Source organism: Melospiza georgiana, chromosome W, assembly GCF_028018845.1.
Source record: "Melospiza georgiana isolate bMelGeo1 chromosome W, bMelGeo1.pri, whole genome shotgun sequence".
NCBI classification, from domain to species: Eukaryota; Metazoa; Chordata; class Aves; order Passeriformes; family Passerellidae; genus Melospiza; species Melospiza georgiana.
Window position 1 is genome coordinate 2,956,219 of NC_080464.1, and position 18,758 is coordinate 2,974,976.

Consider the following 18,758-nt stretch of genomic DNA (forward strand, 5'->3'; position numbering starts at 1 on the left):
TCTCTGGTGTGCCTTAATATGCTTTTTCAGGAAGCTGAACTGCTTCCAGCAGCTGGATTGTCTCTTCTTTCCCTGTGAGGTCAGCAGTCCCCTCTCCTTCCAGATGGCTCCATGGTGCATGCACAATTCTGAATGCCTTTTGCTGTTTCTAAGGCATGGGTCAATGCATTTATCTCAGCATTCTGTTCGTAAGGGTCCAGACTCTATCACCTCTCTGCAGGTAGTCACTGTGAACTTTGCAATGTCGCTTTCCTGTCAGTGAACCAGGTCTCTGCATGGTCCAGAGGAGTGTCCTTTAAGTCTGGGCGGCTGGAGTAGGTAGCTTCAATGGTCTTTGGGCAACTATGGTGTACTGCTTCTCCTTGATTCCACTGAGAAAAGAAGCTGGGTTGACAATATTAGTCACCACTATCTCTACATCGTCTTGCTCTACCATGATGGCCTGGCATTTCAGAAACCTCTGTGGTGAAAGCCAGTGGCCACTCTTTACTTCCAGTACTGCGGACACTGTGTGGGACACTAGCACAGTCATTTTTGTCCCAGGGTAAACTTGCATGCCTCTTGAATATTCAGCACAACTGCTGCTACAGCTCTGAGGCAACCTGGCCATCCTTTGGCTGTTGCATCTAGTTGCTTAGAGAAGCAAGCAACTGCCCTTTAGTATGGGCCCAAGTCCTGAGCCAATATTCCCTGCGCAATTCCTTGCATGGAAAAATAGAAAGAATGGTTTACTTACATCTGGAAGTTTCAAAGCTGGAGCCGACATGAGGGCACTCTCTCTAGCTGGCGAAAGGCCCGTGTGGTGTCTTTTGTCCACTGGAGATCTCAGTTTCCATTGGCAATAAGAGCATAGAGGGGTCTGGCGAGCAGTCCATAATTATAAACCCACAGCTGGCACTACTGTGCTATGCCTAAGAAGGTTTGGAGTTCTTTCATTGTCTGGGGTTTCAGGGTTTGACATATGGCTTCCCTGCCTTAAAGTCTGCTGCTCAGCACTCACTTCTTACCCCAGGTAGATTACTTTCTGTTTCACTACCTGTGCCTTTTTCTTTGAGACTCTGCGTCCTTGGAGTCCTAGGAAATTCAAAAGGCTTACCGTCCAGGCTTCTCCTGCTTCCCTCGTCCAAGTGGCTACTAGAAGATCGTCCACGTACTGCAAAAGCCTCCTTTCCTCTTGTGGAGCTTCCTGGGACTCTGGGTCTTTGCAAGCTGTTCTCCAATCAGAGTGGGGAATCTTGAAGCCTTCAGGCACATGGACTATGTGAGCTTGAGTTTGAATGCAAAAATTTTCTGGCTGGCTTCGTGGATAGGGAGGCAAAAGAAGGCATCTCTTAGGCCTAAAACAGTGAACCAGGTTAGCTCAGGTGTTAAACAAGTTAGTAAGGTATATGGATTTGCCACCACAGGGTATAAATTCTGTGTTATCTTATTGACAGCCCTTAATCCAGTACTATCAGTTATTGGGCTGATTCCTTCCTTATCTTCCTTTTGAGGGTACTACTCAGTTCTCACTAGTTGTGTTCTTTCCTTAAGCTTGATGCTCATGGGGGAGCATCTTTCACTCTCCCTGGTACAGCAGAGGCCCATACCCTTGAAAACACTTATTTACTTATTCTAATATCTCCTTACTAAAGTCTTTAATTTCAGTGTGTGTTAATGTTAAGCCTAACCTCTTTATATCATTTGCCTCTAGAGTAACCTTTCTCATTTGAGAATGTTTAGCAAATTCAGCGAATTGTACAAAAGCTTTTAGGTACACATAGTACACATGTTACTTTAAAGGTTTGCACAAGTATGCCTTCTCAGACTGGCCAGTTGTTCATTCCCCACACTACAACATAAACATTCTCCACAGGTACTAAAGCTTTATTTAAAACTGAATATATGACCCTTGTGTCGACAAAAATTCTTCCCTTTTGGGGAGGTCATCTTTACCCTTCCTCCCTTACCTTGGGAGGAGCTTTTAGCAAATCATATGTACTCATTTTGTGAACTGTGATTGCTTTGCATTTCAGCATGATAATCCTTGCCTGATTTCATACATTGCTATCTTATGCTGCATGCTGAACAACACGTTTGATTTGCTTTCTCTTTGCCTTGTTTTCCTTTTTCAAGGGCCAAGACCAGAGGGCGGTCTGATCTTACAGTCTCTTTGCCATTCTGGGTGATTTCTTAAAACAAAAAGACATTTCAGCATACAAAAAACTCTATCCCATTTATCTTCCTATTTTAAAACAGTACTAACAGCAATGAAGTATTATAAATATTTTATTTTCTGAGCTGCTCCTACTGGCAGCCTTCTCCCAGTGAGCCCCTCCCAAAAGGGGCTAATTTAGGAACCTCTTTGCTCTGGTCAGTTCTCATTATTTCTTTCTCCCTGCCCACAGGTCATTCCCGTGTTCCCTGGGGAGACAGGGCAGCCAGAGCTGTCCCTGTGCCCAGGGGACAGCCACTGTCACCTCATGCGTGCCAGCCTCTCGATGCACCAAAGGCTCCCCGAAATTGCCCGCAAAGGCAGGCTATTCTGTTTTTTACAGAGAACTTTAGATCCCTACAGATTGTTTCCAGTCCAGACTTACTGCAGTACCAGCTGAAGTCTCATAAATCTCATAAGTCTCATTAACTACTTCATCTCATTCATCTCTTCTATATAAACTCTGTTTTACAAAATATCAGTCTTTTCTAGTTCTCTTCTTGCACAATCTAATTAAGCACTGTGTCTACTTACACTTGTTATACTGCTTTGCAAAAAGGCTGTGCTAGTCACAGCGGAAACTCTGATAGGCCCACAGACACACGCACCCGCACCCCCCCCCTTTATCTCAAATACATTAGAACCAAGGCTTGAATTGCTGTGAGGGGGAGAATTCTTGGAATTCCTTTAACTCGCTTTATCGTAATTAAGCTTAAATCACCGTACTATAGTTCTCCTATGTAAAATGCTACTCTTGTTGCAACAAAATCTTAAAATCTCCACAAACACCACTATACAATCTGAGAATCAAATTACCACAATGCAGCGGAAGAAAATCACCACACAAATTCACTGGGAAAGGGCATATTTCTCAAAGTGCTCACTTTTCTCAACACAACACAGCATACCATAATTTGGCATTTACTCACATCAATTTTTCCTGGACACAATCAAAATAACAGTACACAGTCTAGAGATCAAATCCAAACATCCAAGGCAAAGGAACTCTCTGAGCTCATACTCACAGTTAAAATGGACCAAATCTACACAAATCACTACATTTAAACACGATAAATACCAACACTGACATTCCTCCACTCGCTTCTCCGCAGGGCACTTCTCTCCCTGCCCCCACAGCCTGCTGCCGCCGGCGCCTCAGGCCTCACTCGGCTGCTTCAAACACGGGTAGTACTGACCCCCCTCTCACTGTAGGGCCCTGTAGATCTACTCTCTTTTATATACCATACACTTATACACTTGCACGATTATATACACAGTGCAATGACCACACAATGCATTGACCATACAGCGACACAGTGTCCGGACATCACACACACACACAAACAAAACACACATGGGCTCAGCAGTTCTGCTCTATCAGAACTATGAACCCCCAATACACACATACACGGGTTCACCCGGCTCACCCCCAGAACCGCTTGTGGTCTGCTCTATCAGAACGATGAACCCCATCTCTAATACAGCTGCTCTATCAGCTGAACCCAGACGTCTCTGGGTGGTTTACTCCCTTGCTCTCCTTTCCCTCCCCCAGGGGCCCCTCAGTACATACCGTATCTTCCTCCGCAGGCCAGCAGGTCCTTGTCTGTCCTCGCAGGTGGCAAGTTGAGACAAGCGGAGCCCCACCAGGAAAAAAATCCTAGGGCGTGCCTTGGAGGTCCGTCTATCCCCCCTGCCCCTGCGGGGACAGAGAACTACTGGCTGGCTCGCCATAATGTTTTGCGGAGAAAAGAAGAAACCTCACAACTTTATAAAAGTTGTAAAGCCCGGTATGCTTTTATTACGACGCGCGCCAGACGCAAGTCCCCCAACAAGGCATGCGTACCTCTGAAGTCCTCGGGTCTTCTTTTATCCCCCTTCCAAATGCATATGCATACAGTTTCACAATAAGTTCATACATATTCATTCCGCGTGACATTTAGCATCAGTTCTTCTTTATCAAAGGAATTTCTAAGTCGGGGGCAAATCGACCTTGTGGTCTTTTCTGTTTTTCTTTCTCTGTCTCCTTGCTGTCTCAGCATGCGAGTTTTTCCTTCAGCTTTGGCCTCACAGACTTTTCACCTTTCTTAGACACTTCACCTAATTCAGAATGGATCTTTACTCTGTCTCAGCACTGAAATTAGCTGCCCCTGTGAGGTTGTAAAGGAAGCCTTTTTTATCCCTCTCGCTGGTGTGCCTGCCGTTACCCACATGAAGAGGCACCTGAGCTCCTGCCACAGCGCCCCCTGCAGCCAAGGGGGAATCATCGCACCTGCCCTGCCAGCTGTGACCATAACTACACCAAAGGGGAAGGTGCTTGACAGCCAAGAAAAGGCTCTTACTGGGTGTCTTGGTTTGAAAGACAGGTGTCTGCTAAGAAGGGTGAGAACCTTCCTTGGAATGGAGAATATGACCCCCTTTCCTCCAAATTATTATAACATTGAAATCAGGTGCTTTCAGGCAAAGATGTATAAAAAGGAATAACGGTTCTTTACTAGTATGCTGCAGTGTGTCCCGGCAGGCAGGGAGTGTGAGGTTACAGTGTAGCGAAAAACCCGGAGCTGTGGCAAAGAAGCAGCGGCACTGGGCAGGGGCAGCTTGACTCCTGAACCGGGAGAGGCCCCCTCAGAGGTGGAGTGCTTGAGGTCCTGGGCTTTCCCCTGAGGCACCCAAGTAGATGGTAAGAGTCCTTTACAGTGAGGTAGAGTGTTAATGCAAAATGAACCCAGCAGGAACATGACAAAATGAAGATAAGAGAACAGAAAAGGGACTATGAAGCATACTTTTAGTCTGAATCATGTTTCAAGTAGCTTAGATTTTCAAAGCCATTTTAAATGTTTTGTGCATTCAACTTGCTCCCAAATACGCCACTATTTTTTTCTGGTTTTTCTGCCTAATTAATTTTGTCTCCTCTTAAACAGCAACAGAAAATGAGAAAATCGATCATCGGAGGGAGAGACAATGAAAGCAAAGAGTTAACATATACCGTCAAGTACAGAAAGTATTCTGGAAGTTTTCAAATATAAGAGTGCTATAAATACATATATATGGCTTTTCACAAATATTAACATGGATTCTGTATGTATAATGTTAAAATTAGTTTGCTATAAAGATGTAGTTTTTATTTCTGCTATAACTCAAGTTAGACATAGTAGTGAAATAGCTGATATAGTTATGCTTCTGGTAATTGCACTGCCTGCTTGGCTGGAATAAACATCCAATGAACGCATGATGAAGAACCCTGCTACTATCAGCACCTACCATCTGTAGAAAATATGGACCAAAGCCCAAGCTGGAGGTGATAATAAGAACGGACTAAAACCACAGCCAAGAAATGCACATGCACTAAAAAGGCAGACCTGAGGAGGACCCACTGAGGCAGAGTGGAAATTTTCCAGGGTAGAAATCCATTTTGATTTAGGTGGAATGTACATCTTTGAGTTAAGTCTGTAGCTTGCTGTTTAGTCTGACTGCCTGTTCTTGCAAAGGGCCTGTGCTTGCAGGGACTGCTTCAGCCGAAGGACAAGAGATAAGGGGAGAGGAGGGGGGCAGACAGAGCAGGGCAACCTGACCCAGGAGTTCATTCTGAAGAATTAGTGGCAAGTGTCACTCGAAATCAGTGGAATGAATATGTATGAACCTATTGTGAAATTGCATGCATATGTATTTGAGAGGGAGATAAAAGGAGATCTGGAGTTCCCAGAAGTACGCATGTCATTTTAGGGGAACAATTCCCACATGCATCCAGTGCTGTAATAAACATACCGGCTTTACACCTTTCACCAAAGTTGTGGAGTTTTGCTTATCTCCGCAAAACACCATGCTAAGCAGTTCTTGGAACATGTAAACTAGTTTGGGGAAAAGTTTAAATATGCATAATTGTTTATGAATATGAAGTAGGCTGATGCAACAGAAAAGGTATGTAAAGGGTGTCTCTGAAATAGCAGGTGTGCTCTTGGTGGAATGCCAAGCACCCGGCCATTAAACTTTGCTTTATTTTTGAATCCTATTGTCCTTTATTACACTTTTAAATTTTACAAGGAGAGCGAACCTCATTTTTCACAAACGTAACACAGCAACTTTCATTTTTCCTTGACTTAATCACATTTTGAAAATGTTTGAAAGAAAATGTCCAAAGTTCGTGCCCAAGCTCATCAAAGTTTTAAACACAGCATCTTACAGCTAGGAAAACACTGTTTATATTTTTATTTGTAAACCAAAGTTTGAAATACCTTACATTATACTTTAATTTTTATAAAGAAACATAATTCAAGACCCGAAAGAACAATGTGCCACTAAAAGTTAAGGACTATATTTTTTAAATCTTTATTTTAAAAAAGGTTCTATAGGTATGATGAATTTAAGTTGTATTTTCAAGTCAACTACCTAAGCATTTAAATTATTTAAAACTGAATGCAAATTTGAAAGTCTAGTCACAGATGACGCTGTAGAGTTCTGCTCAAGATAGAGGAGGCCTACCTATGGCAGACACAACTGAACACTCACAAGTTAACTCAGTCTGACCCAGCCACGAATCCTGCAGATCTGAGTGACACTGCTGATTAAGTCAGTTTGATCTACTTAATATAAACTCTCTCTTTCTAAGAAGAATATTAACTAAAGCTTTCAGTTAAGCAATAAATCCTTTCTAATTAGCAACAACAACCAAAAAATTACATGCTTGCTCTGTTTCAGGCACTTTTAAGATCATAGTTTATTTGCTGCAGGTAAAAAGCTAGTATACAGATTAAGGGATCTCCTAAATTTCAACCCTCAAGTTATATACCATCTAGTATTCTTACTCTGAATATTAACAAAAAACAAGTTTCTAGACACCTGTAAGCCCCGCCATAAATCTTCATTGTTATAAGGAAAAAAATACATAGATTGATGCATAATTTGTTCAATGAATATTTGCACTGTGAAACAAATGGGAGACAACAAGCAGTGGCAAAAAGACAATTAATTTTTTAAAAGACAAACTCTTATATATATATCTATATATATATATATATTTACAATAGTGTGCTAATCAGCATAATTTTATATAAAAAAATATTATATAGCACAGCATTCCATTAGAGAAATTTTAATAATCTGAGCTGCAGTCATTACTTGCTAACCATTTAAATGCAACACCTACTAGAACTTTTTGTTTTTAAAGTGTAAAATAGATTGAGAAGTTTGAGACAAATAATTTGTGTACAAACAAACATAAAAGCTGCAGTCAAGAATTGTGCTGGCCACAAGTTTCTTCCATAGAGAAGGGGAAAAGAAGAGAAGAAAAAAATTACAAATGATGATATAAAGTGGTCTCATTTTATACAGTAATTCTGACAGATACTTCACCATGAAGCTTTGGTGATTTTAACAGGCCCTTCTTCAGTCTGTTAGGAGTTGTACTGCAGAAGCACTGATGCATGCACACATCTGTGTCAGCTGAGACTAGTGATCCAACTGCCTGCACATTTCCTTCTTGAGGTATTTTCCATGTTAAACCACTTCAATAACAGTAAGATGAAAAATACACTAAACAAAGTATTTCAGATAACTCAAAACTGAATAGGAATTAGAATGCCAATATGGCAGTACATTTTCTTTTTTCTGTTGTCTTTAAATGGGAAGGTCTCTTGTACCAGCAGAATCCTGTATACAGATAGAGAAGGAGGGAATTTACCACATGATTTCTTTTAAACAAGAGTTGATTCATCATGTGAGAAGGTACAAATTACAGAAAACATGAATAGTCAATAATATTGAAGAGAAACAATGGGTTTACATGAAAGAAGAGAGAACACTTTGGTCTGAATGCAGTTATTTTGTGAAAGCTGCTACAACAGCCCATAGAACCTCATTCATGTTGGCTTTCATACATTCAACCTCAGGGTCTAAATCTAGAAGCTGCCGCACTCTCTTTGTGGCTAAATCATACTGCTCATCCAGAAGGGGGGCAAAAGCGTTCTCCAGAACATCTGAGGCATGGGCTAAATAAACAAGTGCTAGCAAGCGCTTCTCCATGCGGTGAGGGTCATTCACCCATTTGTCAAGAACTGCTTCTTGAACCTTCTTAATCAGGCGCTGCTTGATATTGTTGTTGGTGAGAGGGTGTGTAGTCATGTCAAAAAGAAGGAAGTTTTGTTTTTCTGTGGTCAGTACACCTTTTTCTACTAGATTTTTCGCTAACCGTTCACGGACATTTCGCAATTGATAATGCAACTTCAATGGGTTCCATGTTTCACCTAAAAGAAAAAAAAAAAACAAGAAAAAAGGCAAGAGTCAGGGAAAGTTTAAACTGTATTATTACAGTGATTGTCTCCTCTGTCCGCTGCAGAATGAGCTGTCAAATTAATATAGCTTAATTACGCTAAGATATTATACCCATGTCAGTATTTAAAGTTTGCACAAAAAGCTACTAAGCCATGTGTCCTGGGTTGTAAGATATGTGTGTATTCAATTTCCCATCTGTTAGAGGTGGGGCAGTTATCTTAATAACTGCTAATTGGGAAATGTTCTTTATCTCTTCCACAGCCAATCCTCCCTCTGGGGAGATATTGTCTGTTAATGGGCCATTGAATATCACTGCATGACTGATAAAATTACATCATCCCATTGTGAGAAGCTCTGCCCAGGGGGAGGAGCCAAGCATTCCTACATGGATATAATCTGAGATTTTGGAATACCAGAAGGAGCCTTTCCCCACTGGATTCCAAGAGGAGCAGCTTTCTTCTCCACTGGATTTCCAGAGGAAGACCAGGTCCATCTACACCACCTCTGGACCTTCAGAGGAAAACTACACCCTTCTACAGGATCACTGCTTCAACAGAACAACATCTGTCACCTGTCACTCCAGGAGGACTGCAGCCACCATTTAATCAGACTGCTATCAACACACTGACTAACAGGGTGTCAGGTCATATTCTGACTCTAGTAAAGAAGTGCTATTCCTCTTCCCATATCTTTGCCTGAGAGCCCTTTAATTTAAAAACTATAATTCTGAGGGAGAGGGTTTACATTTTCCATTTCAAGGAAGGTTCCTGCCTTCCTTAGCAGACACCTGTCTTTTCAAACCAAGACACCATGTCTTGATTAGGGATATGATAAATAACCACTCTTGTACTGAAGGGAAAGAAAAAACCCCATAAACCTCCCAAACAAACCATCAAACAAAACACTGCACACAGTTATGAAGAAAGAGTTAAAAAAAAAACGAGCATCTCCTCTAATCTTGTCCATTAGTCTACTTCCCAGCTTTTATCAAATTAGAAGCTGGAAGATGCATCATTGCCATTCATTCTGCCACAGGGATAAGCAACACCTGCACTATATGTCCTACTAATTTCTCTATTTCTTCATGTTTACATTCTTTTCTTCCTTTCTGCCCCCACTGGATGAAACAGTAACATGCACTGTGTGAGTGTAGGTGTGTATACATTACACACAAGCACATGTTGGACACAGGCTTTGATATTTCAATATTTCAATAAAAATTTTCTATTTTTTTTTTTGTAAAGGCAGGAGAACTGGGTACTTCAATGTGTGTGCTTAGAGGAGGGAATTTTAAAAGCACAAAATCAGCATCAACAACTACTGAGAAAGCTAAGGTTGCCAGTAGAAAAATTGTTTGCACCTGGTGGGTTAATAAAATGCTTATTCTTCAAAACCCACTGGTCTATGGAACTGCACAATGTTTATTCTGTAGGAAATAAAACTGGAAAGCAACCAGCCCAGTTGTGCCAACTTTTACCAGTTCACCAGGTGGTCAGGTATGATTTTGGGGTTGCTGACCACCAGAAACCACCAAAGATACCCCCAGGACAGAAGAATGTATGCATAATGGGGAGGGAACATAGGTTAATGATTTTAGGGAAATGGTTATCATATGTGTGTTTATTCCAGGAAAATCAATGAATATGTATGTAAAATACAGTATATAAACAGGAGCATTTTCTGTACTCAGCATGCACAATTTTCAGAGGAGATATTCCCTTGTGCATCCAGCCTAATAAAGAATTCCTGCTTCTTAATGCTACGTTGGTGTTAAGGAGGTTTTTTTCTACTGATTTTTGGTAAGAGTTTTGGCAACCTCAGATAGGGCCTACTCTTAGATTTCAACTGATCTGAGGGATCGCAGGACCTCCTGCTGGCACTGACATATTGTTGGGGAGAACATGCAATCCCTGGGCCAAAGGTAATTAGAGCAAGACTCCTGGTAAGAAAAAGGCATTATTTACTTTAAAGGTGTTAACCTACGCATAAGGTGCAACAAAAGCTTCACAGGGTTAAGTTTAAAGGTACCTAAGGTGGGAACAGGGAAGTTTTCTTCTAGGAGCTGCTAAATAGTAATGGGTTTGGAATACCACATGGTTCAAATGGGGAATGGATCATCGAGTGAAGAGGGGGCATTCTGGAAAAATACCCCCTGAGATGCATCTTAAAACATTGGGGAAAATTGTGGGAGGACTTGTCTTGGTTTGAAAGACAGGTGTCTGCCAAGGAAAGCAGGACCCTCCCTTGGAATGGAAAATATGACCCCCTTCACTCCAAATTATTATAATTTTGAAATGAAGGGGCTTTCAGGTAAAGATATGAGAAAATAAAGAACATTTCTTTACTATTCTTTACTAGTATGTATAAGAAGGCAAACAAAAACAACAATGGCAGCAACAACAAACAAAACCAGAAACCCATTAACAGCCTTGTCTTGGCTGCCAAGCACCTTCCCCTCTGGTGTAATTCTGGTCACAACCGGCAGAGGCGCTGGTGGCTCCCCAGCCGGGCAGGGGGGTGCGATGATTCTCTCACGGCTGCAGAGGAGGACTGTGGCGCGGGTTTGGCCATCTCTCACGTAGACAATGGTGGGCGTGCCAGCAGAAGGGATGGGAAAGGGGCTTCCTTTACAAACACACAGGGGCAGCCGATCCTGGTGCCCTCTCTGGATGGTAAAAGGAGCTGTAGCAGAAAACCTCGGAAGCAGCAAGCTGGAATGGCCGGAACGAGAAAAATCCCAGAGTGGTAGATGAGATGTATCAGAATCTCCGCAGCTGTAGCTGAAACTGTGGAGCGTCCCAGCAGGCAAGGGATGAAAGGCTACAGTGTAGCAAAAACCCCGGAGCAGTGACAGAGAAACGGCAGGGGTTGGGCAGTGGCAGCCTGGCTGCTGAACACGACAGGGAGAGGCTCCTCAGGATTTCTCAGTGGCGCTGGCTGGCCCCTGGGTCCGGGCTGAGTGGAGGGGAGCAGCCCCCAGCAGGAAATGACGGTGTTCTTGGGTGCTGGCACGGCTTGCACTGGCTCTGGGCTTCCCAACAGCAGAGCAGCAGAGAAGTAAGCCGGCAAGCCAAGTCACAGTGCCGAAGCAAAAGAAACAAAAAGAAACAGGGAAAACCCACAGAAGCAGCAGTATCCCTGGTCAGAGATACCAGCTGCATGGCCAGCCGAACAGCCTGCCCGGAAGGAAGGGGATGCCCCTGGCTCCGCCCTCATCTCTCTCCCAAAACCCGGGCCTGACTCCCCACTCATCTTGATACTCCCAGAGCCAGGGAAGATGAACGGGGAGGGGGAGAGGGGGCAGTAGCCACCTCATAAACAAGAAAAAACAGAACAAAACCCCCCCAAATGATATGGAATAACAAACCATACCTAAGACAGGACCCTTCACTCAGAAACAATTGGTTGAGTATTGTAATAGTTGGTAGCTGATGTATACTTTGACATTTAGTATTGTAATAATTGGTGGTTGAAGTACACTGGCAATTTGTAAAGAAGGGGGACACTGGAGAAGGTCAGGGGAAATCAGACAGGAAACCAAAATCTGTCTCTTCAAACCATCAAGCTCATGACCTTAAGCAAAGATGAAGAATTTCCCTGAAGGGGATCAAGGGGATCATCCTCAGCTGAGCCTCTAGTTACATTATTGCTGAGGAATGAAAATGTAAATTTTAAAATTGATACAGGAGCAGCTTATTCGGTACTGAATACATGCAGAGGAAAATTTAGCTTTGAACCGGTAAGTGTTGTGGGTGTGACACAGAGGAAAGAGAACAGGCCTTTTATGCAACCGTTCCTATTTAAATTAAGAAAATGGTGGGGGATGCACCAATTCTTGTATAAGCCTGAATGTTCAATCCTCTTGTTGGGGAGAGATTTATTGGGAAAATTGAATGCTCAAATAACTTTCCAGGATGAGGAAATACAAATTCAAATACCCAAATCAAAAGCCGTTGAGGCAAAAATTTTTATGTTACAGGAATTAAATGAGGTAGAAGAATTCCCAGAGGAGGTAGAGAATGCTGTAACTCTAGTGGCATGGGCAACTGAGATGCCTGGATGATCAAATGTGGCCAAATCAGTGAGGATTACTGTTGGAGAGTTTTGTTCAGACATGGCTTATAGAAAAAGGCCATGATCATATACAGCTGGTTAAAAAGTAAAAGGCAGCTGTAAGCAGCAAGTTCTCAGGCTTTTTCCTTAAAACAATAAACACCGTGTCCTTGGCTAAGTGATGAGAAAAACATGGTGGAAAACATGGAGTCCTTGAAGGGTGCTCAATAACAAGTCAACAGCAGGGTGAGGAAAACAAGTATTAGCCTCAACAAGAAACCACAGGTATTAGCAACAAAGGAGGGGTTGGCATGTAATGTGTAACCAATGATGAGCTTGGGTTTTGCAATATGTATGAGCTTAATTAACACTACTATAAAAGTGTGTAAGCTGGATCAATAAATCGGAGACAAAGATCATCGCTAGGGTGTGTTCGTTTCCCTTCACTTTCCGCAGATTACTCTCAAACCTGAGGCCAGACCAGTAATGTGAAAACAATATCCTATTAAGAAGGAGGCAAGGAAAAAGTTGGAGAAGCTTATAGAAAAATTTTTAGAATACCGGTTATGGAAAGAGTGTGAATCAGAATATAATATGTCAATATGCAAGTTAGAAAGCAAAATGGGGACTATTGATTTGGTAAGGGCCATTAATAAAATAGTACCTGATATTCATTTAGTAGCAGTTAATCTGTACACAGTCTTGACAGCACTGAAAGAGGACTACAAATGGTTCACAGTGCTCAATTTTAAGGATGCCTTTTTCTATAGTACTTCTTGACCCAGATAGTTAGAAATTGTTTGCTTTTGAGTGGGAGAATCCAAACGCTGGATGGAAGATGCAACTAACATGGACTGTGCTACTCCGGGGCTTCAAAAGAGCCCCACTATATTTGGCAATCAGTTGGCAAAAGAAATTGGAAAGGTGGAAAATCTAGACAGAACTTTATCATAATGTGTAGGTGATATTCTGCCAGCAACCAAGACTGAAAGGAAGTGCCTCGATGCTACTGAAAGTCTGTTAAATTTCTTGGGATAATCTGGATAGAGGGTGTCAAAGCAAATGGCAAAAATAGACAAAGAAGCAGTAATATATCTTGGTTTTGAGATCTTGCAGGGAAAAAGAAGCTTGGGAAGCAGCTGAAAAGAAGCCATTTGCCACACTCTGGAGCAAAGGACCAGAGTTCTACAAGCCTTCTTAGGTATGGCCAGATGGTGTCATTTATGGATAGCCAATTGTGGGGTACTGGTGAAGCCCTTGCATGATCCTGCACTGAAAAATACTTGGTATGGACTCCTGATAGTCAGAGGGCCTTTAAATCCCTAAAAGGACCCTAAATAGCAACCCCTGTACTGGGACTCCCAGACTGAACCAAACCATTTGAGTTATTTTCGCATGAAAGGATGCACCTGGCACTAGGGGTACTGGCACAGCATTTGAGGTGCTTTTCCCAATAACTGAAAAATGCGAGTAAAGGATGTCCCGGATACTTGAGAGCAGTGGTAGCTGAAGAGCTTTGAATCCAGCAAGCACAAAAGCTGAAATGAGCCCCACATGGTAACAACTGGTTTGGAACAAAAAGGAAGACATTGGATATAGCCAGCAGGATGCTGAAATGCCAAGTTGCCCTATTGGAGCAATACAATGTTGAGCTTAAGGTAACCACTACTTTGAACCCAGCCGTGTTTCTTCAGGCTTCAGAAGAAGCCCAGAGACCTTTGTGCCATGACTGCCTGATAATCATTGAACAAGTGTGTTCTGGCAGACCATATCTCAAGAGTGATCCCATCCACGACCTGGAACTGGACCTGTACACTGGTGGGAGTAACGTGGTACAAAATGGAAGATGGGCAGCTAGGTATGCAGTGGGAATCTCGACCCAGGTAACAGAAGCCCAGGCTTTACCTTTTAACACATCCACACAAAAAGCAGAATTAACGACCTTACACTGAGGGCTAGAAATCACAGAAGGAAAAAGGATAAACATCTGGAACAATTTAAAATATGTTTTTGGAATAATACATGCATGTGGAGCCATATGGAAGGAATGGGGATTGTTATCAGCACAGAGGTCTCCTACTGAGTACAAAGAAGAAATTAGTCAACTACTACAGGGTGTGCAGAAGCCAAAAGAAGTGGCCCTGATGCCCTTGTAAAGCCCATCAGTTTGGAGACTCCCCATTTAATACAGGGAATCAGTTAGCTAACAAAACAGCTAAAGAGGTTACTGAACAAGGTATCCTTGCATTAATACCTAGCAAAAAGTTGAATGTCCTGGAACAAAAACCAAATTATAGTACTCAGGACAGGCAGTTAGCCCCATCATTAGAAGCTACAGAAAATCCCAGCAGATGATTGGTAACCTCATGTGGGCAGGTAATTGTACCTCCACAATTAATGTATAAGATAACCGAACTGAAACATCAGGAAACACATTAGGAAATAAAGAATATGGTAACTAGTTTACCAAGGAATATAATAAGCACAAAAATGACAGAAATTAATAGATCCGTTATTGAAAAATATGGGATTTGTTTGCAAGATAATCCCAAGAAAGGAAGAAAGTTGCCTTCGGGGCTAGTAAAACAGGGGAATTCACCAGGTGATTATTGCCAAATTGATTTTGCAGAACTGCCCAGGCAGAATGGGGACTGGTACATTTTGGTATTGGTAGATACTTTTTCTGGATGGCCAAAAGCTTTCCCATGTTGCACCAACAAGCCAAGGGAAGTCGCAAAAGTTTTGCTGCAATTAATATTTAATACCACTGCGACTAACTCTTTTAAGTCTTAAAAGGCACATTGTTATCAGCAGATCATTAGAACTAGACTTGCATGTACATCCTTTCCAACCAGGAGATATGGTGTGCATCAGAACCTGGAATTTTTGACCAATCCAGGAGAAGTGGAAGGGACCATATAAAGTCCTCTTGGTAACCTACTGTGGTGGGGCATTCTTCCTCCCCCTCCTCCTTTCCAGGCTGCAGTGTGATCTCAGAAATGCTTGTTAGGCTTTGGCCTTGAAAACAGCACCCGAGCTCAGCCCTTTCTGAGCTTATCAGAAATACTGTCTGCTCCCAGGAATTGCTAACAAGCTCCCGTTTTCCTTATGACCAGCCTTGGAAAATATTCTTCTTGCCTGAATGGCATAACATTATGTCTTGGGATGGTTTCCTATTCCCTAACCATCTTCTCTATGCCCTGAAATGGTAGCTGTAGCTTTAAGGTGGGCCTGGGGGAGGGGGGAGCTTTGAGGCTCTTAGGCTCTGATGCCACTGAGACCACATGGAGTAAATTGATTGCCCTCATCACACAGTGTGCCCGTACTGGAAACCCAAACTGCCCAGGGATTTTGAAAATAATTACAAATTCGCCTGAAGGTGAAAACTTTGGTTTGACTGACAAAGAGGAGCAGAACAGGTGACACGGGCTGAGGAAGCACCACTGTACAACCAACTGCCACAAGAAGAAACTGTGCTCTTTTCACTGACGGTTCCTGTCACATCGTAGCAATGAACCAAAAGTGGAAAGCAGCTGTATGGAGCCCCACATGGCAGGTTGCAGAAGCTACTGAAGGAGAAGGTGGATCAAGCCGACTTGCTGAACTCAAAGCAGTCCAGTTGGCCTTGGACATTGCTGAAAGAGAGAAGTGGCCAAAGCTCTACCTCTAACCTAACTCATGGGTGGTAGCCAATGCTCTGTGGGGGTGGCTGGGAAGCTGGAAAAAGGCCAATGTAGGGGAAAACCAACCTGGGCTGCTGAAGAGTGGAAAGACATCACTGCCTGGGTAGATAAGATACCTGTGAAGGTCTGTCATGTAAATGCTTATGTTCCCAAGAGTCAGGCTAATGAGGAGCACCAAAACAATGAGTAGGTAGATTAGGCTGAAAAAATAGACGTGTCACAGATAGTTTTGGATTGGCAACACAAGGGAGAGTTGCTCCTAGCTCAATGGGCCCATGATGCCTCAGGCCATCAGAGCAGAGATGCCACCTATAAGTGGGCACGAGACCAAGGGGTGGATTTGACCATGGACAGTATCTCCCAGGTTATCCATGACTGTGAGATGTGCGCTGCAATCATGTAAGCCAAGCGAGTGAAACCCCTATGGTATGAGGGAAAATGGTCCAAATATAAGTATGGGGAGGCCTGGCACATTACATCACACTGCCCCAAACCCTCCAAGGCAAGTGTTACATGCTCACAACAGTAGAAGCCACCACTGGATGGTTGGAGACCTACTCTGTGCCTCATGCTACTTCCCAGAACACCATCTTGGGCCTTAAAAAGCAAGTCCTTTGGAGGCATGATACCCATGAGAGAATTGAGTCTGACAAGGGGACTCATTTCAAGAACAGCCTTATCAACACCTGGGCTAGGGAACATGGCATTGAGTGGGTGTACCATATTCCTTATCATGCACCAGCTGCTGGGAAAGTTGAGTGGTGCAACCGACTACTAAAAACCACCTTGAAGGCACTGGGCTGGGGGATTTTCAGAAACTGGGAGATGCATTTAGCAAAGGCCACCTGGTTGGCTCCACTAACTGAGCAGGCCCTGCCTAATCCAAATCCCTGCATACAGCAGATGGAGACAAGGTTCCAGTAGTACATGTCAGAGGTTTGTTAGGGAACAATGTTTAAATTAATTCTGCCTCGAGTAAAGACAAACCCATCTGTGGGGTTTTCTTTGCTCAGGGACCTGGTTGCACTTGGTGGGTAATGCAGAGGGACAGGGAAACACATTGTGTACCTCAGGGGGATTAGATTTTGGGTGAGAACAGTTTGTAATGTTGGAATGCCTACGTACCACTGCTTGCTGAATGTCACTGCCACTATTTGTATATAGTTATATGGATATATGTATAGATGTGTGTGTTTAGCGGTGGAGTGTATTAATTTGGGCATTAAGCAGACAACATGGAATAAGGGGTGGAATGTCTTGGAGTGGTCTGCTCTATGCTCAGAAATGGTTGCTATAGCTTTAAGGTGGGTCCAGGGAAGGGGGAAGCCTTAGGGCTCTTAGGTGGGCTTTTTTCAAAGCCTCACTCTCAGGTGTCTGTGGTGCCATGTGGCACTAGCTTAGGCAATAATGTTTTTTCCCTTTCCCTGACCTTGGAGACTGCGATGGCAGTCCTTCAGCAGGTTTTTTTTCCTTGAACTGTTCAGTTTGGTTTTGATCTGAGATCAGAGAGAACAATCGACAGGAGATGAATCATCTGGGGACTGGTGGGACAGTGAGGGGCCGCTCTGACCAGGCCCCAGACCTTGGAACAGCCGAACCAACAAGAGAAAGGACACCAAATCCACCAGTTTCATCTGCTGCAAAGAGGGCACCCACACCAGAGATTCACCAGGTTCTCATCTGTTTTGCCTGAGCTGCTGTGTGAGCCCTTTGGGTTTTTTTCCTTCCCTGAGACTGCAGCTGGTGCCATTATTTTTCTCCCCACCATATGGACAGACATTGTGGGTTTTTTTCTTTCCCTGGCATTTTGGGGTTTTTCGTTCTGGTGTGTGTGTGAGTACGTTCTGAAAATTCAATATCTAGCATTTATTCATCTTTTTTTCCTGTGCTGTGTGGGGACTCTGTCAATAAACAGTTGGTTTTTCCACTTTCATCCACTAATTTTATTTTTTTTTTAATTGGTGGAAATGGATTGTTGGAACCCTTTTCTTTAGAGGAAACACTCATTTCCAGAGTGTTTTTCTCCTAAATTTGTCTTTAAACCAACACACATTGCTGTTCTCACACTTTCAAAGAAAGCGACGACTCAAACTATGGCCAGGATAAAACATCGTTACAACTAAAGCCCACTCTCTTGCAACCCTAGAAACAGCAGTTGAAAAGGAGACCCTTTGAGCTCTCCTGGAATGCAGCAGGCTCTGACCAGCAACCTCCCTCTGAGTGGGACACCTCTCAGAGACAGGAAACCCTCAGGTTTGCTATACTTGGAGGACCACCGAAAAAAATGTATCCTGGGCCAATATCCTCACTTTTCGAGGCCAGATGCTTCACCCATCGGGAGATGCAAAAGGATCCGAAGTGAGTATTTCACTGACCTCTGAGGGCAATTTTTCACAGGTACCTTCCTTGCACTGACTGGTTCTGCCTGAGTGCATGCCCCTGTGCATATGCTATAGCAAAGCTGAGAGAAATACTGCTTTCTTAGATGTTTAAGTACCTCAGATATCCAAGTAAGTTAGGCCTGTCAGTAAGGTTAAGTTATAGTTATAAAATTACTTAAATGC

The 18,758-nt window shown here is 43.1% G+C and overlaps 1 protein-coding gene across 1 annotated transcript in view; it reads right to left on the bottom strand.

The window, feature by feature from the left end:
- Positions 1–8,005: 8,005 nt before the first annotated feature.
- The window catches only part of LOC131095428 (Golgi phosphoprotein 3-like), a 173,149-nt gene continuing 162,396 nt past the window's right edge, over positions 8,006–18,758 (bottom strand). The window contains exon 4 of the mRNA XM_058043129.1: positions 8,006–8,430. Coding sequence (XP_057899112.1) covers positions 8,006–8,430 — 425 coding nt within the window. The remainder of the gene's footprint in view (positions 8,431–18,758) is intronic.